This window comes from Lynx canadensis, chromosome D1 (genome assembly GCF_007474595.2).
Source record: "Lynx canadensis isolate LIC74 chromosome D1, mLynCan4.pri.v2, whole genome shotgun sequence".
Taxonomy (NCBI): Eukaryota; Metazoa; Chordata; class Mammalia; order Carnivora; family Felidae; genus Lynx; species Lynx canadensis.
In genome coordinates this window covers 109,192,924-109,215,514 of record NC_044312.2, presented here as the reverse complement: position 1 = coordinate 109,215,514, position 22,591 = coordinate 109,192,924, and the positions used below count along the sequence as shown (strand labels likewise).

Here is a 22,591-nt window from a genome sequence, read left to right as displayed (position 1 = left end):
TCCACCCTTCTTCTTTATTCAGCAGAGGCCCTCTGTCCACCCTGTTCTGGGCAATTCTAGGGATACAGAGGTGGATCTGTCCTTAAGGAAACAGGCATAGACAGATCCTAAGTGAGGAGTGACCGTGTACGGCCATCAGTGTCATGACGGGAAAATCCAGGGGGCAGTGGGTGCCACAGGCTCCTGACACCTGGGTCGGGGTGGCGGGCGGTCAGTGCCCCCTGGAGAAGTACTCTTGCTCATCCTGGGAAGCTCAGTCAGCTCAAGGGTCACCCTCCAAAAAGCCTTCCCTGTTGCCCCTCCTCTGATGTAACCAGCAGCCCCTTGAGCCCCTGCTGTGCCTGTGCCCGCTCGGCATCTGCCTCCCAGCCACACAAGAAGCGTCTGATACACCTGTGTCCTCAGCACCCAGCACAGGGCTGGGCACAGAGCAAGCTTTATGGATGTTCGTAGACCGAACAATTGGTTGTTGGCGGGTTTTGAACAGGAAAGTTCAGGCTCTAGGGTACAGTAAGCGGCAGCTACTGCCTTCTAGTCCTCATTCTTATCACAGTCTGGGGGTGGAGATGAGGGGTCTGGGTGGGCCTGAGGGGCCAGATGGGGTGCAGAAGGGGTGAGGGCAGGGGAAGTCTGTGCCCTGGAGGTCAGGAGAAGCGTTGCAGGGAGGCAACTCCGAGTGGCAGGTGCACTGAGGTCTCAGCACAAAGATGGAGGCTCAAGTCTGGCCAACTGCGCCCCCAGCCATTCCCCTCTCAGCCTCGGATCCTCATCTCGCAGTGGCAGCAACAACTCCTTTGAGTGGGATGACCGTGGGGCACCTATGACCCCGGCTGGCCCAGAAGAGGTGTTCAAAATGGTGGGCTCTTAATACTCTACTCTGGGGCAAAGAACCCAGAGAGTCTTGGAATCAGAGTGCCTGAGTTCAAATCCTGTCCTTCCCACTCTGGCTGTGCCTCGGCAAATTTCAGCCTCTCTCTCGTCTGTGAAACAGGGTGATACCGGTACCCCTTCCCTGGCTGGGCAGGAGGATTGCATGAAACGCATGCTGGTGCCCAGAAAGGTTTTGTATCTTAGTAATAACTATTCTTTTTATTTTTTAATGTTTATCTTTGAGAGAGAGCACAGAGGAGGGGCAGACAGAGAGGGGGACAGAGGATCTGAAGCGGGCTTGGGCCGGACAGCAGCGAGCCCTATGCGGGGCTTGAACTCATGAACTGCGAGATCGTGGCCTGAGCTGAAGTTGGACACGCAACTGAAAGCCACCCAGGCACCCCATTTTTTTAAGTTTATTTATTTTTTTAGATAGACTCTGGAGGGGCCGAGAGGGAGGGAGAGAGAGAGAATTCCAAGCAGGATCCGCACAGAGCCCAATGCGGGAACTCACAAACCAAGAGATCGTGACCTGAGCCGAAGTCGGCCACTTAACCGAGCCACCCAGGTGCCCTAAGAACTATTACTTTGGTTATTTTTTAATTACCGCTTTATTGAGACATAATTCAGATGCCATAAAATTCACCCTTTTAAAGCGTACAATTCAGTGGTTTTAGTGTATTTGCATAATTGTGCAACCATCACCACCATCTGGTTTCGGAGTATTTTCCTCACCCCAAAAGAAACCCACGTCCATTAGCCCTCCCTTCCCCTGGCAAACCCTAATTTGTCACCCAGATTTGTCCATTCTGGATGTCATATATGTGGGATATGAGGACCTTTGTGTCTGGCTTCTTTCACCTTGTGTAGTATTTTTTCAAGATTTATCCTTGGAGCACATATCAGTACTTCATTCTTTTTTGTGGCTGAATAACATTCCATCATATTACCACATTTTGTTTATCCATTCATCAATTAATGGGCGTTAGATTGTTTCTACGGTTTGGTTTTATGAATGGCGTTGCTATGAGTGTTGTGTATAGATCTTTTCCTATGGACACAGGTTTCCAATTCCCTTGGGTATATACATGGGCGTGAAAGTTCCCGGTCATGTGGTAACACTCTGAGGTCCTTCCAAACTTTTTCAAAGAGGACCACAGTGTATGAGGGTTCCAATTCCTTCGTATCCTCGCCAACACTTGTTATTGTCTGTCTTTTTGGTTTCAAAGAGCTGTTGTTGTTAGCGTCCTCGCCCCTGTGGCTGGGAAGGGTCTGGGGGGTGGAGGGTACACTCTTCAATGAACCCCAAGGGCTGATATCGGTACCCACGTGCCCCCGTCGGCACACCCTCTCCCTGGGCGGGGCCGCACTGGGGGCGGTCGTGAGGATAAACAAGGGTGGGAAAGGGAAGGGAGGGCTCAACAGTTCCCGCACGTCTTCGGCCCCACGCGGGAGATCCCTGCACTCGCTGACCTTTCCCGTCTGGCCCCGCCCTGAGACGTGGGCAGGACGAGGCCCCGCCCCTTCCTGGGAGCCAACTCCGCCTAAACTCCTCCCCGAAAGGCGTGCCCTGCTCGGGAGAGGAGGCCGAACCCCGAGGTGGCGGGGGAGGGCGGGGGACGCGTTTGGGTGGGAGGAGGGCCGGTAAGGCACTGGCCCCGGACCCTGGCGTCCTGTGCGCCCAGGTTCAGCCCTGCCCGCCTTCTCAGGGGCTTCCATTCATTCTGGGCCAAAAGGGAACTGCCGCCCCCGCTTCCAAACTGTTGTAGTTTCCCAGATGGACTGTTCGGAGGAGGCGGTCCTGGAGTGAAGGGACCACCTGGCTGACAGCCCTAGAGATGGAGGCGAGAAGGGACAGACGTGAACAGTTCTGGGCCTGGGAACGTCCTCAGGCGAGGGTCTGGGGACCCTGAATGAAATTTTGGTGTTTACAGAGTGACTGTCCGGGTACACGGAATAAAATTCTGGAGGGCGTAGAGGGAGGGTCCGGAAGCCCCGGGATTAGGTGGGGTCCAGGTGCCCAGGATGACTTTCTGGGAGGCGCAGAGTGTGGAGGCCCCGGCATTTAGATGTGGGTGCACAGGATGGAATTCTAGGAGCCCAGATTAGCGTCCAGGTGCACAGGATGACATTCTGGGGTGCGCAAAGTGAGGGCCTGGGGGTTCCCCTGGTTGAGTCTGGGGGCCTGGCATCAAGGCCATGCCCCCAGGATCGGGCGCTAGGGGGACCCTGGCCCTGTGCCGGGAGGCGGCTCCGGGCAGCGCCGCGGGGGACCGGGTGGGGGCCTGCGGCTGGCCGGGGGCGGAGAAGCGGGGGGTCGGGGTCCCTCCCCCTGGCGCGGGCTCAGGAATCCGCCGAGGGGCGGGCGGAGGCGCCGGGGTGGGCCGCGCCGCGGCGGGCGGGCGGGCGGGGGGCGCTTCCTGGGGCCGCGCGTCCAGGGAGCTGCGGCGTCCGCCCGTCCGTCTGCCCGCAGGCACTGCCCGAACCAGCCGAGCCTCCGGAGACCCGGGCCGCGGGGGCGTCGCGGGCTCAAGTGAGTGGCCGTCCGTGGGGGGAGGGCGCGAGCCGGAGTCTCGGCCGAGTCGGCGTCAGCGCAGAGCCGAGAGGCCCGCGCTCCTCGGCCCGCGCCACAGGGGGACCGGGCGGGGGCGGGTGGGCCCCGAACCCCGGCCTGCGGGAGGAGTGGGCCCGCGGCCCTGGGAAGCTCCGGGGCCCCAAGCACAGTCCCGAGCGGGAGGCGGCTCGGGCCAGGGCTCGGAGTCCCGGTACAGGGAATGGGGGGTGCGTGGCAGAAGTTCCCTAACCACCTCCCACCCCACCCCCTCGCCCACCACCTCCCAGCCCCAGGATGCTCCCCTTCGCCTCCTGCCTCCCCGGCTCTCTACTGCTCTGGGCGCTGCTGCTGTTGCTTTTGGGGGCAGCATCTCCCCAGGATTCGGAGGAGCCGGACAGCTACACGGTGGGGACCGTGGGGCCACTGGCCTGGGATGGGCTGGGTAGGGACACAGAGACCAGGATCCTGGGGTGGCTGCTGCTGGGGACGATTCTCCCCTCCCCTGGTTGGTGAAGCGGCTGGGGGGCCATTGTTTGGAGCAGGCTGGGAGGGTGGCCAGGCTCAGGCCCTGATCTTGGCCTGGTCATTTGAAGGGGACTGGGAAGGACTACTGGCCATCTCTGGTCCCTTTGTAGGAATGCACAGATGGCTATGAGTGGGACCCCGACAGCCAGCACTGCCGGGGTGAGTGCGCCTGGGGGACCCACCCCCAGGAACTGGGAAGGGGATTGCGGCCTCAGCTCGGAGAGCAGCACTGGGAGCCCGATGACCTGTCCTCTGCCCAGCTTGGCTTGGCGGAGGCCAGCTCTGATTCCCTGGGGGCCAGCTCAGTTAGGGGTGGAGAAGCCATGCAGGCCCCTCCCTCTCAGAGAAACTCAGGACACCCTGCCCCCACCCCTCAGTAGGCAGGAGAACAAACAGGGCACTGCCCAGAGGAGTTGGGTCCTGGAACCTCTAATCACTCTTCTATGTAGCTTTGTCCCATCACGTCCTGGGAGGGCAGTGTCGGTGGGGTGGGTGAGGAGTCCTGCACATCACTCTTGGGCTGAGCCAGGGCCAGGGCTTTGGGGAGGGATAGAGACCCTCTTGGGGGAAGAGAATGGGGGTGGGGGGGACTATGGGAACAGCCACCCCGCCCCACCATCAGCCCTGGCAGGCTTGGGGAAGGGTCCTGGGCAAGCACCTTTAGCTTGTTGAATAGAGAGGGAAGGCCTTGCCTGGGTCACACAGCTTATAGAAGGCCAAGCTGGGCTCCTGCCTGCCACCCACCCCATGGCCAGCCCAGGAGACCGGCTGTGCCCAGCAGGCCCCTCTCTACAGATGTCAACGAGTGCCTGACCATCCCCGAGGCCTGCAAGGGGGAGATGAAATGCATCAACCACTATGGGGGCTACCTGTGCCTGCCCCGCTCAGCCGCTGTCATCAATGACCTTCACGGCGAGGGACCACCACCACCAGTGCCCCCTGCTGAACATCCCAACCCCTGCCTACCAGGCTATGAACCTGATGAGCAAGAGCGCTGTGTGGGTGAGTGAGAGTCACCCTGACGCAGGGACTTCCAGTCCTCCTACCAAGCATCTGTCGCTGCATCTTAAAAACTCAGACCTCAGTTTCTCCCTTGCTCGAAAGCCTCTTCAGGGCTACTGGGATGCCATCCAGATCCTCGCTTTGTGTGGGGCCTGCCACACGTGGCCCCGGCTCCTGTCCCACTGCTCCAGCCAGCATCTGGAGCCCCCTCCCCGATTGCTGGGCACACACTGCAAGAGCTCTGTTTCTCAGCTTCTGTCTTCTACCCTCTTCCTGATCTGGACCCCGCTTCTGGGTGCCACGGGCTTTGGAGGAAGGCCCTGGAATCAGTGTTCCTGGGAGTATGGGCAGGGCCTTACCTCCTAATGCCCCTCTGGCATGGGAATGTCACAGGTGAGGGGTGCCCTTCCTGTTGGCTCCCAGGCTGACGGACTGTTGAGTCGAATCCGTGAGCTCCTTTTTTGAGAGTTCTGGTGTTACTCACACACCCCGTGAGTGGTACCTGACCTGTGTCTTCCCGTGTTGAGGTATCTGTCATGTTGGGTGGTGCATGGGCTCCCAAGTGGGGGCTGAGTGGTGTCTCCTGCAGACGTGGACGAGTGTGCCCAGGCCCTGCATGACTGCCGCCCCAGCCAGGAGTGCCATAACCTACCTGGCTCCTACCAGTGCACCTGCCCCGATGGCTACCGAAAGATTGGGCCCGAATGTGTAGGTGAGTCCGGGGAATAGACCCTCTAGTCTCTGCCTTGTGCCCTTGACCTGGCTCTCACCTTGCACCTGTTCTGGCCCACCGTCAGGCTTTGCCCCAGTCCCCCGCCACCTCTGCCTTCCTGTCGCCGGTCACAGGACCGTGAGGGTATATGTCTGAGTCCTGGCTGACCTGGCCCAACCCAGCCCCTGCCCCCGGCCCCAGGCAAGACTGTGGGCGGTGAGGGGGTGCCTCGGTGGCTCAGTCGGTTAAGCATCCAACTCTGGCTCAGGTCACGGTCTCACGGTTTGGGAGATCAAGCCCCGCGTCAGGCTGTCAGCACGGAGCCCACTTGGGTTCATCTGCCCCCCTCTCTCTGTCCTTCCCCAACTTGCGCACTCTCTCTCTCAAAAAAAAAAAAAAAAAAAAAAAAAAAAAAAAAGACTATCAGTGGTGAGGCCTCGAGGCCCGCGTGACTTGTGCCCTCTGCGCTCTTTCCTCTTCCTCCACCACAGATATCGATGAGTGCCGTTACCGTTACTGCCAGCACCGCTGTGTCAACCTGCCCGGCTCCTTTCGCTGCCAGTGCGAGCCGGGATTCCAGCTGGGGCCCAACAACCGCTCCTGTGTAGGTGAGGCTGGGCCGGGCCGAGCCAGCTCCTGGATCCTGGGCAGGGTGGTACGGGGCAGAGGAGCTCTCTTTCTGAGCGGCCTAGGTAAAGCGGGCTGCTTCCTGGCTTTCACCCCTCCCATTTTGCCCTGCACTTCCAGATGTGAACGAATGCGACATGGGGGCTCCGTGTGAGCAGCGCTGCTTCAATTCCTATGGGACCTTCCTGTGTCGCTGCCACCAGGGCTACGAGCTGCATCGGGATGGCTTTTCCTGCAATGGTGAGAGCTCCGCATCCACCGCGTGTGCCTCTGTTGCTGTCCCGGGTCCTGTGCCATGCCGTGTTTTCTGCCACACGGTCGGTGGTCCTTTGGACGCCTCCGGGTCACATCCGTTCTGCCCTCGGGGACCTCCTGTGTATTCCACCCTGGGGCTGATTGTAGGGCACCTGCAGACCCGCCCACCAGGACTCCCAGCTGGGGCGGGAAGGCCCAGAGGGGAGCAGCAGGAAGCACGGAAGCTCAAGCTCGGCGGGGAGACCCACAGAGGACGTGGGTCCTCCCCTCTTTGCGGGTCAGGTTGCCCTGCATTCGAATCCTGGACTAGGGCAAGCCACTCTTGTGAGCCCATTACTTCTGTAAAACGGGTTGTCTTGAGGATTATGTGGGGAGATGACAAGACAGGCTTCATCAAGTTCCAAGCCACAACGTGGTTTTGTTTTGTTTTTTAAGTGTATTTATTCATTTTGAGAGAGACAGAGACAGAGCGAGTTGGGGGAGGGGCGGAGAGAGAGAGAGAGACAGAGAATCCCAAGCAGGCTCTGAACTGGCAGTCCAGAGTCCGACACGGGGCTCGATCCCACGAACCGTGAGATCATGACCTGAGCCGAAACCAAGAGTCGGATGCTTAACTCACTGAGCCCCCCAGGCGTCCCCCAGGCCACAACGTTTTAAGGCGAACTACCATTTATTGAGAACCTTGCCTGTGCAGTGCATTTCCTGTACATACTTGGCCACATTTAATCCTGCCAACAACCCTTTGATGTAAGTATGAATGTTTCCTTCCTCTGGAAAACGAGCATGGTAATATCTCCCCTGAGCTTTAGTGGGAGGATTGTTAAAAAAAAAAAAAAAAAAAAAAAAAAAAAAGTGAGCGTAACATCCTTCATACAAAGAGAGGTTACGTGACTTGCCCAGGGTCATACAGTGAGGGCAAGATGGCACCAGGGTTCCGCTCCGGACTTCTCATTCCATGTCAGCTGGCCATGTACCCTGTTTATGTTCTGCTTTGCCGCTGTGTCAGTCCCCACTGATACCTGGCTCGGTGCTGGGCATCATGAGGAGAGCCAGAGCAGAAAACCTGGCTCCTGCCTGTGCAGCTCGCAGTTGGCAGGACGGGACTGTATGCTTAGGCTGACTGTGGCTTGCAGGAATTGGGCGAGTTGCCAAACCTATAGATTCCCAGTGCTCTTGTGTAGTATCGCCTTGCAGTGCTGGGGCAGAGAGGCCTGTGGGCTGGGCGGTCTGGGCAGATGTTTCTTTGAATCCTCTGTCCCCTGACTGAGCTTTGCTAGGCTGGTCTCATCCCCCTCGTCTTTCCACACTGAGCCTGACATCGGGCCGGGGCTCTCGTTCGTGGGACCGGATCGAGAGGATTGCCCTTGGCCCAGAGCCCTCCTCCCCACTCTCCCTCAGATATCGATGAGTGCAGCTACTCCAGTTACCTCTGCCAGTACCGCTGCGTCAACGAACCTGGCCGCTTCTCCTGTCATTGCCCGCAGGGCTACCAGCTTCTGGCCACGCGTCTCTGCCAAGGTACGGGTTGCCCCGGTGGGGCGGGCAGGGTGGTATCGGGGGCTGGTGGCCTGACGTCTGGGTTCCAGCCCCTTTCCCCTGACACAGACATTGATGAGTGCGAGTCGGGCACACACCAGTGCTCTGAGGCCCAAACCTGTGTCAACTTCCATGGGGGCTACCGCTGCGTGGACACCAACCGCTGCGTGGAGCCCTACGTCCAGGTGTCGGACAAGTGAGTCCACTCGCACAGCTCCCCCCTACCCCAGAAACTGCAACTCTCAGAGGCCTCTGCTATTCTGCCTGGCTGGTGCCTCGAGGGCCGATGGGAGTTGTAGTCCGTCATGGAGTGGGAGCAGGAGTGGGAGGATCCTTTGGGGATCCCTATTTCTTTATTATTATTTTTTTAATATTTACTTTTGAGACAGAGCGCGTGAGAGCATGAGCGGGGAGGGGCAGAGAGAGAGGGAGACACAGAATCGGAAGCAGGCTCCAGGCTCCGAGCTGTCGGCACAGAGCCCGATGCGGGGCTCGAACTCACAAACCGTGAGATCGTGACCTGAGCTGAAGTCGGACACTTAACCGGCTGAGCCACCCAGGCGCCCCTGGGGATCCCTATTTCTAGGGGTGGGGCCAAACCTGGGGTATGGGCTAGGACCTCATTCATGTCCTCATCTCCGGGTCTCTAGTCGCTGCCTCTGTCCGGCCTCCAACCCCCTGTGCCGGGAGCAGCCCTCGTCCATCGTACACCGCTACATGAGCATCACCTCGGAGCGGAGCGTGCCCGCCGATGTGTTCCAGATCCAAGCGACCTCTGTCTACCCTGGCGCCTACAATGCCTTTCAGATCCGTGCGGGAAACTCGCAGGGGGACTTCTACATTAGGGTAAGGCTTTCCCCTAACTCCACCCTTCAACTGATACGCATAACCCAAAATTGAATTCCAGGAAACCCTAAGTGGGAGACTCGGCTTTATCACCATGTCCCGCCTCTTCTTTCAAAGCCCCGCCCCTGGGAGGTGCAATTTCTGTAGAAAGGTAGGGGTATTCTAAATTCCCTTGGTACAAACTGCAAGTTGTTAAATACAGTTCTAACGGGGCCTTCGGACGCTGGGGTTTGAGTCCCTGCACCGGCTTCCATATCTGGCCTCAGATTTCTTCACCTTTAGAACAAGGCACTGGCATGAGAGGCCAGCCCAGGTGACAGATGCAGCAGAGTCTGAGGAAGGCAAACCGATGAAGCTGGGCCTTGGAGAGAGAGGCAGTGGGGGTTGGTGCAGGGGCCTGCGGTACAAGAGTCCAGCTCTCTGCCTGTGGAACCGTTAGGAGGGAGGGGTCCAGGTGGGACTGACAAGAGGGGTCCAAGGGGTTATCGGATATCAGTTGTTTTCTCTTTCTGAAACTGAATGCTCTGAAGGGAAGTCGGCCTCCTCCAGGTCACCAAAGGCCCCACCACTCCCAAGAGTCTCCCACCCTCACCTTGAATCATCAGTTGACCCCGGTTAGACAAAAGAACTAAATGGGAAAGGTGGGAAGAATACCAGTGGTGGATCGCTCTCTCTCTCTTTTTTAAGTTTATTTATTTTGAGGGAGACGGCATGAGCAGGGGAACGGCAGAGAGAGAGAGAGAGAGGGAAAGAGAGAGAATCCTAAGCAGGCCCCGTGCTATCTTCATGAAGCCCAGTGCAGGGCTCGAACCCACGAACCGTGAGTTCACAACTTGAGCCAAACCCAAGAGTCAGACGCTTAAACCACCGAGCCACCCAGGCGCCCCACCAGCGGGAGATCTCTGAGGGCAGGAGCCTGGGGGCACGAGAGAGGAGATGTCACGGGTGTCACAGAGCCAGATGAGGGCCTGGAGTCCCAGCCTGGCTAGGGCTTTCTACTTCAAAGCAAACTGGTTGTGGGTGCAGGAAAAGGGACAGGGAGGGGATGCCAGGGCAGGGTCTTGGCACGTAGGTTGACACAATCTGCATGTCCCCCCACCCACTGTGCCCTGCAGCAAATCAACAATGTCAGCGCCATGCTGGTCCTCGCCCGGCCTGTGACAGGCCCCCGGGAGTACGTGCTGGACCTCGAGATGGTCACCATGAACTCCCTCATGAGCTACCGGGCCAGCTCTGTACTGAGACTCACCGTCTTCGTGGGGGCCTACACTTTCTGAGGTGTGGGTGGGGAGCCCTCAGGGAGGGAGAGGTTTCCTGTAGCCGAAGAGCCGGGGGCTCAGGGATGACTGTGTTCGGCTAAAAGGGAAGATGCTGTTGTGAAGAGTAGAAAGAGAAAGGCAATAAAGGGAGAAAGAAGGAGTCCTGGTGGCTGAGGGGGGTGGGTCACACTGTAGTGAACCCCAGACCGGGGAAGGGACCAGGCGGTGGGAGGAGGGTCCACCACCCACAGGGGGGGGTGTCTCTGTTCAGGCTGAGGGGGCCCATGGATAAGAACTGGGAACTGCAGCCCCAAGCCAGGATTGGTCTAGGTACCACGCACATTAGAATCGCTCTGAGAAGGTAGGAGGTAATAAGGCTACAGACTCCAGGACCCAGCCCAGAAATTGGGGTTTGACTGGTCTGCAGGGGGCCTGGGAAAGCCCACTGTAGATGATGGAAGCCTTGGGTTTCAATCCCAGCTTGGCCTCAAACTGTCAACTTGGCTCGACCCTCGTGGCTTCCCGGGCCTCTGTCTTCCAATCCATAAAATGAGGCAATTAGACTATGAGTGCTTTCCAAACTTTTCTTTTCCAAGCTACAGAACCTCTCATCAAAGGAAATTTTATTTGATCAGGGAAGTCTGATGACCTAGGACTAGATTCCAAGCTGCAGTGCCTTGCTTACTCCATCTCCCGGGTGGTCTCAATGCTCCACCAGGGAGCCCTAGGGTCCTGGGGAGCTCAGTTTAAAAATCACTGGACCTGCCGGTCTCCCCAGTTCCTGCCTGGATATTTCACAAGGCCCCTGGGGCCTGGCACCACCTTCATAATACATAAGGCTGCAAATACTTCTACTTTTATCGTAGCCCAAAAGATTCCGATGAAAAGGCTGGCTAGCCTGTGAAGGTGGGGGCTGGAGTCGGCCTCGTGGCGTGGCTCAGGTCAGGGGGCCGTGGCTGCAGTAGAGCTGGGACAAGGTCCTGCTCAGAGCGGGTCCCAGATTCCTGCACAAAGAGAGAGGCAGGTGAGGCTCAGGCCCCGGGCCGGAGCAACCCAGCCCCAGCCACTCCCTCTGGGTCCTTTTCCTTGCCGTCACCTCTGCAGTTGGCCGCACTTGACGGTGCTCAGCAGCAACTCCTGTTCCTTGGGGGTGGCACAGGCATCATAGGCGGCCAGTAGGCTGGGGGGGGGGGGGGGGACACAGGCGTCATAGGCGGCCAGTAGGCTGGGTGGGGGGTGGTGTTTGAGTTTCTAAAGCTTGACAACAGCGGACGGCTGGCCCACTTTGAGTGGTGAGGTCAGCATCACGGGGGACAGGCAGAAGAGGTCAGCATGGGGTAGAGGGGTCAGGACCACTGCTACACTTCCTGAGCCTGGCATTCAAGGCCCTGTTCTATCCAGCTCACACTCCCTTCGTGCTGCTGCAAATGTTCTCCAAGTATGGCCATTCTTGGCCCAGTCTTCGTGGCCCAACCCCTCCTCCAGAAGCCTTCTCTGCTGCACCAGGCAGAATGTCTCCCTCCCTTCCCTCCCTCCTCCCTCCCTCTTAGTGGCTGAGATACTGTCTGGTCCTGGCTGGCTCTGTTTTCCTTACCATCTGACGTCCACTAACTCCTCTCCGTGAACTCAGCCGGGTCTGTCCAGCCCTCGAAGAGCCAGACCCCTCCGCAAAGCACTGGTTGAGCTGAATTCCACGCAGGTAGGGCAGAGGCAGAGGACCCCTAAGGGGCTCTGTTGCAGGCCTACCTGGCAGGGGTGCTGTACCGGTCCACTATGGCCGCTGCCTTCTCCCCACTCACACCGCGCACCTGCATCAGCTGTCGGGCGAACACCTCGCGCACTGACTGGGCCTGGGACGGGGGAGGACTGTATCAGGAGTGGTCTGGGGCTGGGCCACCTAAGGAGGCGCTGGGTAGAGGCAGTACCTTGTTCTTGATGGCTCCCGCGTTGAAGTCACTGAAGGTGAGGAGTGAGCAGAGAGGATCTGGAGAGGGCCCAGGCCTCGATTCAGGGTCCCCGGAGGTTCCCCAGGGGCGACTGCGTAGGGTATGGCCCTGAGGGAAGAGGGAACTGAGGCCAGGACAGAGCTCTAGGGGACAGCCCCCAGCCAGTCCTTGCCCGATCCCAGGCCTGAGAAACAGAGGTTTTGCTCCCTCACCTTCCTTGGGGGAAGCCCAGGGCTCAAGGACAAATACACCCGCTCACCTGGTAGAGTCTCTGTAAGCCCCGCGTCATGAGGGCCAGGTAGGCAGCCGACTCCTTAATGTCCGCTGTACGCTTCACAAAGAAGCCGTCGATGACCTGGGGAAGAGGAGGAGCCCACCCAAGAGAAGGAGGGGATCCTGGCGGGAGCCGTGGGCCACGGGGTCCCTGCCAGCCTGGCCCTGCCCCCTCGGCTCACCTGAGTGTTGGTGACAGCCTGCAGCAGCGTGCTCTCTGGAAGGCTGAGGTGGTTCGCCGAGCAGTGCTCCTCCACCAGGTATATCCGGTGCCCCAGGCCACAGCGCTTCAGCCGGAACTGAGGAGGCAGACAGACGGGCAGGGTCAGGCCCGGATGCCCACCTGCCAGATGTCTATCTGTCACGCTCAAGATCGTCACGGGACCCTGGGCCCACCAACCCACCTCCTCACCCTCCCTAGCGTCTCTGCCTGTCTTAGAGCGGCCTCCACCTTTGCTCGCACTGTTCTCGTTGCACGGACACCCCTTCCACCATCTCTGAATGGTGCCCGTTCTTCAAACCTCTGTTGGCCTACACATGGCCTGACTACGCAGTTAGCCCAGCAGCCAGCACCGAGACTGAGCTGCTTCCGTCCCGCTCCTGGAGCTTTGGGTCCTATTTATCCCGGACTGCAGGGGCCGGCCGCCCGAGGGTACTTGAATACGCTCCTCAGTCCGGTCCAGTCACCCTGAGCCCCTCCCGCGTGCCTGCAGGGGCTCCACGGGTCGGATCTTGGGGCTGCTTGGGTGCACCTCTAACGGGAACTCTGCTTTGAGGCCACCCGGAAGTGCCCCGGGCTCCTCTGGGCTGAGGAGGAGCCCTAGAGCAGACAGGGAACTGGGAGCACAGTGAGGCCAGTACGGGAACCTTCTGCTCGTGGAAGCGGCCATCCATGATGCTGCTGTTCAGGTCGTCCAGCCGCTTGCGCTCCACGATGTGGTCCAGGACGAGCTCCCCAGGTCTCGCTGCCAGGAAGCCAAGAAGGGTTCTATCGGCTTGCGTTTCCCACCCCCCAACCGGGCCCGGCCTCTGCTACCTGCCCTTCCGTCCATGCCCCTTACCTGGGTCTCCGGGCTCGGTCTCCTGCGCCACCCACACGAAGTCCCCAACGTGCAGCTTGCGCACCGTGTGGGTGACACGCAGCCGCTGTAGCTCGAGGAGCAGCTCTTGCCTGTGCCTGGCCCTGGGGTTGCGAGACGAGAGGCCTAGATCAGGACGCCTGATCGTGCCGCCTCCCAGCACCCTCCCCCTCGCTTCCCCCACCCCACTCACCCCTTGGCTTCACCGATGTCCACACACAACAGCACCCTGTACTCTCCAGGCCTGAGCTCCAGTGACAGCTGCTGGGCACTCCCTTCGCTGGCGCCACTACGAGGCGGGGAGGGGGTGTTGGTGTGTCTGAGGCCAGAACACCAGTGCCAGGCAGGTTCCCCCCAACAACCCACACTGGGTGGGGCAGCTCAGCTATAGCTGACGGAGACAGCGTTGGCCTCATTTCTGGGACCCCCTTTTCTCCCCTGTTGTCCCCCTCCCCGCTCCTCCTCACAGCTCAGCGGAGGCTGCTCCTGGCTCTTCCGGCTCCGCCCCAGGGGGCTCCTCTGGTCCGAGGCCCACATTCAGTGAGCTCAGGCCCTCTGACTCAGCCAGCTTCTGGGCTAGCTCCAGACCCTCAGGGGTCAATGAGTACCTGGGAGATGGAGGAGAGGAACACAGACCTCCCTTTTTCACTCACACCTGGCAGGCTCTCCTGCCGGCCCCCAGCGAGGCTGGCCTCGCCAGCCTCGGTGACCCTGCACAAACAAGTCCAGTGGCTTCCACGCCCCCATGCTGTGTTCTTGCTCCCCAGATCAGCATCCTATGGACCTGCCCAGGGATATTTCTCAGTCTGCAACAAGCACATCTCAGACAGACTTTCCCTCTCTCCGGAGCGCCTTTTCTGCGTCTCTCCCCACTACGTTCTGAGACGCGTCAAATGCCGTGTCCTCCAGCAAAGCCTGTCTGCTCTTACAGTAACCTGTGGCACCCTCTCCTCTCGGATCCTGCTGGTACTCCAACAGTGGGGGCTCCTGGGAGTACAGTCTTCCCTCCCCCACCTATCTCAACAGCACGAGGCCTGAGATTAGCTGGGTGACTGTAGGGCCCCACTTGGAACATCATGCCACCTCTCCCCCCCTGCACCTCCTGTAGTTGACCCTACCTGGCTGGCTGGTGTGTCCTGAGAACCAGGTTCCTGTGGAGGAGGGAGCGGAGGGCTGGCCAGGGTCGAGCACTCCCAGGGGCCGCCTGTCCACAGGGGAGGAGACCCTTAGAAAGCTCCTGGTACTACCACACGTCCAGCTCCCTGGGCCCCAAACCACTGCTTGCTCCCAAGAAGAGAAGTCTCTGGTGGACTCGGGGTCTCATCAAGAGCCACTCGGCTCCACCCTTTCCCATCTCAGTGCTCACCCTGGGAGTTTTCTGGGCACACCTCCGCAGAAGCTCCTCCTTGGTCAGGAAGCCATGACCACTAGGATTCTGGAACCAAGGCAGAAATGTAACCGAGGCGGGTTCAGCACTGGGGCCAGTCCAGTCGCTTCCAGGAGCCTCACGCCCCACTGCCGACTTCCCCTGACTCCTGGGACTACCAAGCGCTCACCAGGTGTTCCCTGTAGAGCAGAAGCAGGACTGCCCGGGCTCCCGAGTGCCGAGTGGGCCGGTAGCTGCCACGGCCTCCTGCTTTGGGCTGGGCTGAAACCTGAAAGACACACAGCGGCTTTGAAGAGGAAAACCAATCAGCCATCAGAGACTGAATCCCTGGCAGGGCTGGGGTTCAGGTTCTAGCTCAGCGCCTGGCTCCAGACAAGTCACGCAAGCTGCCTCTGTTTCCCTATCTGTAAAATGGCTCAGATGATGGGCCGGCCTGTAAAAGCTGCAGCGAAACGGTGGATGGTTGGAGTGGGGGATGGGAGCAGGAGGGGGGTCAGGGGTGGAACTGGCCTGACCCAGCCTCAGTTCTACCATCCACTGCACAACAGAAGTAGTAAGAAAAAGCCAACAATAGCAATGCCCACGACTTACTGGGCTTGGCCCCCTAAATAGCCTGATCGTGGAACTCCTCAACTGACTCTGTTATCATTCGGGATCTCCATCCACAGAGGAGAAAACGAAGTATGAGGATAAATCATTTGCCCAAGGCCAGGCGTCACTGGTGGGAGATCTGTACCCAGGCCTGATAAGTCCCCCAAGCCACAAAATCTTACTCCTGCTGTTCCCATTTTCCTTTTCACTACCCTTGCCCACTCCTCACTGGCACGGAAGAGTCCTGGGCTCTGGCAAGTGGCCCTTCTGGGGCTGGACTCTTCTCTCCAGATGGTGAACTTGGAGCATGGTCACCTGCGGGAGCAGAAGACAGTCAACCCCACGGAATCCAACAGGTGGGAAGGTCTGAGACGCTGCCAGCTCACGTGGTAGGTGAGACAGGTGAGGCTCCGTGCGTAAGCCAGCCACTAGCCCGAGGTTAAACGGCAACTTGGACATGAGTGAGGTGCCTGAAGCTAAGGCATACCAGATGATTATGGAGACCGCTCCTGGGGGGGGAGACTCGGGGACCACCGACTCCTGACCCCAGCGCTCACCGCCTGATGCTCTGTGCTGCTGCAGCCGCTGATCCAGCATACGGCAGAGCCTGTCTCCGAAGTGTTGTAAGATTTTTGCTTCCTTGCCGCTGCGCAGAGGCAGTGGGTACCGCCGGAGGGAGCGCAGCGCCTGGCGGCGGTAGGGGTACGGTACTAGGTCAGGGCGGGCCTGGTGGTCTGGTTCCGCCCGCACCTGTCCCCATTAAGCCGGGACCCACCTTCTGAAACACGAATTGCGTTCGGCGCCCCCTACTGGCTGCCTCGTCCCGCCATTCGGTTAGCCAGCGTATGAAGAGCGGGTTGGGGCAAACCGGCAGCGGGCGTTTCCGGCCCATGCGGACCCGCGCTGCCATGAGCCCCAGGGCGGGTCCTCTGGCGCCTCGCGCCGACGGGAATGGGACGCCGCCAGTTCTGGAGACGGGATTCGAACACCTGACTCGAAAGGGTTAGGGCGGAACCTCTCCAATCACGTGGTCCCACGCGGGGCACTAACTAGACTAGCCTCCCGCTGCCCTCCCCGCCCCTGCAGTACTCCAAGTGGTTGGTGCTGAGAGCTTTCTCTATACCCTTTCACCCCGTCGCCCCTCCCGGCCCAAACCAGCCTTCGGGACGGGCCCCACCCAGACCCTCGGAGCCTTGACCCGCCCTTTCCTCCATCCCAGATTCAAGAGTGGGGTCCTCTTTGTGCGAGACAGGAAGGCGGACAGCGTCCCCGTGTGGCTGGGAGGGCTGGCTGGGGTGGTGCTTAACACCGAGTAACCTGAGGCTGTCAGTTTCAGTCTCACCTTTGCGGAGGAGGCTGGAGACGGGGTTTTCAGAAACGGAGAGGTGGGGGGGGGGGGGGGGGGGGAGGGACAAATGAATACAGATATATTTGCAGGAGGGACATCTAGAAAGGGCTCCAGGGATGGAGATACAAAGGTAATGTAGGAGAGATGCTGAAGGACCTCCAAAGAAACGGAGGTCCTGAACTGGGAGGGAGCGGAGCGTGGATACCCAGCAGTGGGGGAGGGGCGCAAAACAGGGGACGTATTAGGAAGGCCAAAGCTAGGAGGACGGAAGGGAACAGAGAACGAGTTGAAAAGCGACAAATAGGAGATGCTAGAACTCAGGGCAGGTGTGTGGAGGGAGTCTGAGATGGGCTTGTGGTTGGATTCTGGGGAACCGACTGGAGGTAAGAGCCCGGACAAGGGTGGAAGGGGAGAACATGTCGTTTTCGTGACTCATTGGAGATGAGAGACCCTCAAGGAGGTTTAGGTTTAGGCTTATGCAAAAGGAACACAGGTTGAGAGACGAGTACAGCCGAATTCGGCTCGAGGATCTCGCCAGGAAGTTACAGCCTTCCCCAGCTGTTTTACGGAAGTATCGAGGAGCAGGTCTGGGGCCTTCGAGGAGCGGAGAGGAGGGCGCCGGAGCTCCAGGCCCGCCCCTTCAGACTCCGCCCAGCCGCGATTCTGCACCCCCCCCCCCCCCCCCCAGCTAGCTCCGAACTCCCGCCTCCCTCCCGAGGCTGCCTTATAAGGAGCCTCCATCGGGCTTTCGGTTTGGCACCACCCCCTCTAGTCTCTTGTCCTAATAAGGACATCTAGGGCATCCCGTGGCTAGGGGCGGGCGGGAGCGCGTCTCCAGGGTAACTTCGAAGTCTCTCTCCCCCTCCTTGTTGCTCTTGGAAACTCCCCGAGGCTTGAGAAAAGTGGAGCCAGCCTCCTTTTCTGGCAGGGTCGTTTACGGGGCTGGGGGTCGAGCGGCGGCCTCCACCTGGGGCTCGAGGCAACTCGGCTGGTGGGCGGTGCAGCAGGATGTCTCTGACTACAATCCCCGGCATGCCCTGCGAGGGGCCCCCACTCCCGGTCGGGAAGACCGGACTTGCAACCCTTCATTTACATCCTTTATTCCAGTGATGGGATCCATGCCCCCAGTTCCCTTGTTTGCGACTCTTTATGTGTTTCTGTAGAGCTTATGGCCATTGTCATTGTTCGAGGCCAACGAAAACTCCCGTACCCTCATCCGTTTTGTTTAAAACATAGGCCCACACAAAGCTGTGTCTTAATTCTCCCGGGTATTAAGTTAGACGTAAGCCTGGCTATCAACTCGAGAACGAGAGTCAAGTCTGGTTTAATATCTATTTCCCCTTTTCACTGTGTCTAGCACAAAATCTTTGAATTGAATTGATCGCACAAAACCGTGCCCTTCTCCCTTTATTGTTCCGTGAATTTGTCAGACATCTTTAAAAAAAAAGGACAAAGCTCTATTTTCAAAGACTTCCTTGTAGCCTTTCCCTGTTTTTTTTCCCCTGGTTTTTTTTTTTTTTCTTGTTCTAATTTAATCGAAGTTGCAGATAGCCTTTTCTCAGTATGCAAGTGGCTTTGCACATGAAGGGTGCTCAAGAAATTTTTTATTGAATTGAAGACGCCTTACACTTTCCATTCTCCTTGCTCTAGGACTGGATTCCAGGTCAATGAATAAGTTGCTTCAATTCAGAAAAGCAAAATATTAACTCAAAATTTTCAGACCAGAAAGTGCCAAGATGGATCTTAGGAAACAGTTTCGCTGCGGATAAAGAGCGGCGAGGTCGACGACTCATTTTCGGGTCCCATTACCTAGAGCCGGGGCCCTTTGCTCAGCTGAGCGTTTCCTGGAAAATTGGGCCAATGGGCGCGCTCTCCGTGCCATGGCCCCGCCCCTCTTGGCTGCCTCGGACTACGTTTCCCAGCATGCAATGTGGCGCTGGGAGGCCTGCTGGCGAAAAAGACTCCGTTACCCAGCGAGCCCGAGAACAGCGCAGGAACCTTGGACTTCACTTCCCGTCGGCCCGTGGGGAGGGCGCCGGAAGCCCGCCCCGCCCCTCATTGTGCGGCTCATACTAAACGGAAGGGGCCGGGAGAGGCCGCGTTCAGTCGGATCCCGGCAGCAGCTGCAGCGGCTCTCGTCTTTTCTGACTCCCCTTGCTATCTCCCTTTCGCTTCCGGAAACATGGTGAGCAGCAGGCCATGGCGACTGAGGGGTGGTGGCTGCGAGTCGGTCTGCGCGGGGGGGGGGGAAAGGGGGAGCGACGTCGGCACCCCCTCCCCCAGCGCCCCGGGCGGGATGAGGGTCTCGGACTGAGGGGCGGGCGGCGTTGGGACGCGCGTGCGCGCCCGCGGGCGCTGGGGAGGGCCGCCTCGGACGACGCTCGCGCGCCCCCTGGACTCCCTTCCCCTCCCCCACCGCGCTGGTGCGCTCGCGCGGACACCGACTGTGGGGGAGGGGTCCGTGGCGCGCGCGCGCCCGCCCCTCGCGGAGCAGCCGGGGACGCGCGCCGAGGCAAGTCGGTTCACGGGGGCGCGCGTTCGATAGGAGCATGCGGCATCGGAACTCGGCCCGGGGGGCGGCGAAGGAAAAGCGCGCGAGCGGTCTTGGCGCGCGCACCCCACCCAAGGGCTGTTCCTGTCTCCGCGTCACCCTCCCTCGACTGGCGGGTCTGTCTCGAGAGCAGGTGGCAAGGATGTCTGCACCCTGGAGGGGCGGGGGCGTTGGGCCAATGGAGATGCGAGGGCGTCGGGGTCCAGGCACTGGCGATTGGAATCAGGGGCTTGCACCGCGCGACACGGAGCCGCGGGTTTGCACCGCGGAGATCACCGTTCTGATCGGTAGCGAGGGAGCCCACAAAGCGATCAGGGTTGTGTGCTCCGTACATCCGGCAAAGGCTGGAACGGCGCAGTCGGCCGGCGCGTGCGCATACGCTCAGGCCCCTCCGCTGGGCCCGAAGCCTTGGACCAGCGGGGCCTTCGGCTCTCCCGGATGGGGCCTGAGGGTGGAGCCGAGTTTGGGGAAGTGACCCAGGCGGGCACCGCCCGGAAACCACCCCGCCCGCCCCATGTTCGGCCCCAGGGCTACGAGAACTGAAGGTTGTGTAACTTGCCCAAGGCTCCAGCCGGCAGCGGACGGGGCTGATAACGCCGGTCGGTAAAAGCGATTCCTTGGGGTTGAGGCCCTGGGGGTGCTACTGCCTCCGGGCACAGCTTTCTCGCCCGGACGGGCCGGGCCCTGGCGAGCACTTTTCTCCGCCTACTCCGGAAGCGGCGGAGTCACGTGGCCGGCTTCTGCAGTTCCGGGAGTGGGGGGCACAGCTGATTTCACTGTGGGCGGTAGACCCTCTCTTGTTGAGGGTGTCCCCCAGGATGGCCCAAAATAGACGTTTAAGAAGCTTTCGGGGTCCGTGGGCACTTGGGTTTGGCCTGCTAACTTCTATCAGCGATCTTGGGGTCCTGCATTTTTCCGGGAGGACAGGAAGGTTATGGGGTAGGGCCTTAATTAGGGATTGTGATTTCTGCTTTGGTTGAAGAAGACCTCGGCAAGAAAGAGGATGGTTTGTGTAACAACTGCATTGAGTAGTTCTGAAAGACTTAGCGAGGGTTGTTGAACTCATTGGTGTCTCACCTACCATTGTGGTTCTGTTTGCAGAAGAGGTGGCTATCTATGACTTGAGTACCTGGGTCCCCTTTCCCTACGTGTGAAGTTTTGAGTCAGCACTTTTATCCAGGAACTGAGATCGAGTACTTTAAGAAACGAGTCAGTAGCTTGTGGGTTCTTTTAATTCTGGGCTCACATCAAAGCTAAGGTTCTGGTCTTCACAGGTCTGCAGTTTCTAGGCTGTAAGATGTTCGGTGGGGGAGGATGATGTTGAATTCGATGATTAGAGGTCTCTTCTGTGATTGCCATTCTGGGGTTGTGTCCTGTCTAGTTCTTGGACAGTGGCTTGGGTGGGAAAATGGTGACATTTATCTTGGGAAGGGGATTGATGAGCTCTTGGGGCTGAGGACCATATTTGTTGGCATCTATACAGATCTCTTAAGATTGCAAAGAAGGGACTTTACAGGGAGTCCCAGAAATCTTTCGTTTGTAAAGTATATGTGGCTCATTCTCCAGGCCTCTGGTGTGGCAGTCTCTGATGGTGTCATCAAAGTGTTCAATGACATGAAGGTTCGTAAGTCCTCAACACCAGAGGAGGTGAAGAAGCGCAAGAAGGCGGTACTCTTCTGCCTGAGTGAGGACAAGAAGAACATCATCCTGGAGGAGGGCAAGGAGATCCTGGTGGGTGATGTGGGCCAGACTGTAGACGACCCCTACGCCACCTTTGTCAAGATGCTGCCAGACAAGGACTGCCGCTATGCCCTCTATGATGCCACCTACGAGACCAAGGAGAGCAAGAAGGAGGACCTGGTGTTTATCTTCTGGTGAGACCCTCATGCAGGCACTGCCTCCTGTCACCTGCCCCAGCCCTGCCCCACTCTTCCTTCTCAGTATTGAGCTTCTGTGGCTCCTGGTTAACCCAGAGGTGTGTGTTCGGGGGGAGGGTGTTGGAACGAAACACTGGTCAGAGAGGAACTTGATAAAAGCTTGAAAGCTGAGGACCAGTTCAGGGGGTTCTTGAGGTCCTCTCCCACTTGAGGGCACTTGCTAGACTCCAAGAGGGAATTTTGTCGCATGTTCTCTGACTCTGTTTCCCTCCAGGGCACCTGAATGTGCACCCCTCAAGAGCAAAATGATTTATGCCAGCTCCAAGGACGCCATCAAGAAGAAGCTGACGGGTAAGGGCCGGCATTGGTGCCATGTGCCTCTTCACTCAGGCTTTGGCTGCAGGTGGGGGGTGAATGGCATGGTATACAAGATACCTCCCCCTCCTCTCCCCTGCCTGCTGGAACGTAACCTTGTCCCTACCATCTGTTCTGATTGGCTCCTTCCCAGCCCCGACTTCCCCTCCCCCAGTGCATCCTGCTCACAGATGCTCTCATTCTTCCTCACAGGGATCAAGCATGAATTACAAGCAAACTGCTACGAGGAGGTCAAGGACCGCTGCACCCTGGCCGAGAAACTGGGGGGCAGCGCCGTCATCTCCCTGGAGGGCAAGCCTTTGTGAGCCCCCTCCAGCCCCCTGCCTGGAGCATCTGGCAGCCCCAGACCTGCCCGTGGGGGTTGCAGGCTGCCCCCTTCCTGCCAGACCGGAGGGGCTGGGGGGATCCCAGCAGGGGGAGGGCAATCCCTTCGCCCCAGTTGCCAAACAGCCCCCTCACCCCCTGGACCTTCCTCCTCCCTCCATCCCTGACGGTTCTGGCGTTCCCAAACTGCTTTTGATCTTCTGATTCCTCTTGGGTTGAAGCAGACCAAGTTCCCCCCAGGCACCCCAGTTTGGGGGGGGCCTGTATTTTTTTTAACGATGCCCCAGTTCCCCACCTGTTCCTCCCTTTTCCCATGCTGCCAACTTCTAACCGCAATAGTGACTCTGTGCTTGTCTGTTTAGTTCTGTGTATAAATGGAATGTTGTGGAGATGACCCCTCCTCGCGCCGCTGGTTCCCTTCCCTTTTGCCCCTGGTCTTCGCCACTCATGGAGGCAGGACCAGTAAGGGACCTTCAATTAAAAAAAAAACAAACACACACACGACAATAAAAAGGCTCACTAATGGGATGTTTGTTTCAGGGTTGGGGCCCCAAGGACCTGGGGGGGGGGGAGGTGTGCTGAGATAATGAGCAGCATCTCTTTTCTATACCAGAGCTCCACCCACCCCCTCCTCACTTGGCCCCAGCAACTGGC

General features: G+C 58.9%; 3 protein-coding genes across 5 annotated transcripts; 2 read left to right on the top strand and 1 right to left on the bottom strand.

The window, feature by feature from the left end:
* The first annotated feature begins 3,323 nt into the window (after positions 1 to 3,323).
* On the top strand, positions 3,324 to 10,349 carry EFEMP2 (EGF containing fibulin extracellular matrix protein 2). The gene is made up of 11 exons (XM_030331546.2): positions 3,324 to 3,403; positions 3,712 to 3,829; positions 4,060 to 4,108; positions 4,745 to 4,951; positions 5,541 to 5,663; positions 6,155 to 6,271; positions 6,411 to 6,530; positions 7,944 to 8,063; positions 8,151 to 8,277; positions 8,732 to 8,927; positions 10,043 to 10,349. Exons 2-11 carry the CDS (start codon positions 3,719 to 3,721, stop codon positions 10,202 to 10,204), a joined length of 1,332 nt encoding a protein of 443 aa, XP_030187406.1. The 5' UTR covers positions 3,324 to 3,403; positions 3,712 to 3,718; the 3' UTR covers positions 10,205 to 10,349.
* Positions 10,350 to 10,756: 407 nt separating this feature from the next.
* On the bottom strand, positions 10,757 to 16,693 carry MUS81 (MUS81 structure-specific endonuclease subunit). 3 transcript variants are annotated; one of them, XM_030331542.2, is made up of 16 exons: positions 16,238 to 16,693; positions 16,020 to 16,149; positions 15,692 to 15,777; positions 15,041 to 15,139; positions 14,851 to 14,919; positions 14,603 to 14,688; positions 13,952 to 14,092; positions 13,678 to 13,773; positions 13,467 to 13,588; positions 13,273 to 13,370; positions 12,588 to 12,704; positions 12,392 to 12,487; positions 12,112 to 12,240; positions 11,933 to 12,036; positions 11,283 to 11,366; positions 10,757 to 11,190 (listed from the first exon to the last, which is right to left on the bottom strand). In XM_030331542.2, exons 1-16 carry the CDS (start codon positions 16,370 to 16,372, stop codon positions 11,124 to 11,126), a joined length of 1,659 nt encoding a protein of 552 aa, XP_030187402.1. In that variant the 5' UTR covers positions 16,373 to 16,693; the 3' UTR covers positions 10,757 to 11,123. The 3 variants fall into 3 exon arrangements, with proteins under 3 accessions (XP_030187402.1, XP_030187401.1, XP_030187403.1); XM_030331541.1 differs by having other exon boundaries at positions 11,283 to 11,411; positions 16,238 to 16,637; XM_030331543.1 differs by lacking the exon at positions 10,757 to 11,190 and having other exon boundaries at positions 11,299 to 11,469; positions 16,238 to 16,638.
* Positions 16,694 to 18,884: 2,191 nt separating this feature from the next.
* On the top strand, positions 18,885 to 22,460 carry CFL1 (cofilin 1). Its single transcript, XM_030331547.2, has 4 exons — positions 18,885 to 18,995; positions 20,928 to 21,235; positions 21,513 to 21,589; positions 21,806 to 22,460. The coding sequence occupies exons 1-4, from the start codon at positions 18,993 to 18,995 to the stop codon at positions 21,916 to 21,918; spliced, it is 501 nt and encodes a 166-aa protein (XP_030187407.1). The 5' UTR covers positions 18,885 to 18,992; the 3' UTR covers positions 21,919 to 22,460.
* Positions 22,461 to 22,591: the final 131 nt, after the last annotated feature.

What these genes read in the sequence shown, in the direction of transcription:
- EFEMP2 (XM_030331546.2), top strand. Translation starts at nt 3,719, where the DNA reads ATGCTCCCCTTCGCCTCCTGCCTCCCCGGCTCTCTACTGCTCTGGGCG. An exon ending in AGGAGCCGGACAGCTACACG is followed by an intron (nt 3,830 to 4,059) that starts GTGGGGACCGTG and finishes GTCCCTTTGTAG; the next exon opens with GAATGCACAGATGGCTATGA. An exon ending in GGATGGCTTTTCCTGCAATG is followed by an intron (nt 6,531 to 7,943) that starts GTGAGAGCTCCG and finishes ACTCTCCCTCAG; the next exon opens with ATATCGATGAGTGCAGCTAC.
- MUS81 (XM_030331541.1), bottom strand. Translation starts at nt 16,372, where the DNA reads ATGGCAGCGCGGGTCCGCATGGGCCGGAAACGCCCGCTGCCGGTTTGC. An exon ending in CGGGAGCCATCAAGAACAAG is followed by an intron (nt 12,037 to 12,111) that starts GTACTGCCTCTA and finishes CCCCCGTCCCAG; the next exon opens with GCCCAGTCAGTGCGCGAGGT. An exon ending in CGGTACAGCACCCCTGCCAG is followed by an intron (nt 11,412 to 11,932) that starts GTAGGCCTGCAA and finishes CCCCCCACCCAG; the next exon opens with CCTACTGGCCGCCTATGACG.
- CFL1 (XM_030331547.2), top strand. An exon ending in GACCTGGTGTTTATCTTCTG is followed by an intron (nt 21,236 to 21,512) that starts GTGAGACCCTCA and finishes GTTTCCCTCCAG; the next exon opens with GGCACCTGAATGTGCACCCC. An exon ending in CATCAAGAAGAAGCTGACGG is followed by an intron (nt 21,590 to 21,805) that starts GTAAGGGCCGGC and finishes TCTTCCTCACAG; the next exon opens with GGATCAAGCATGAATTACAA.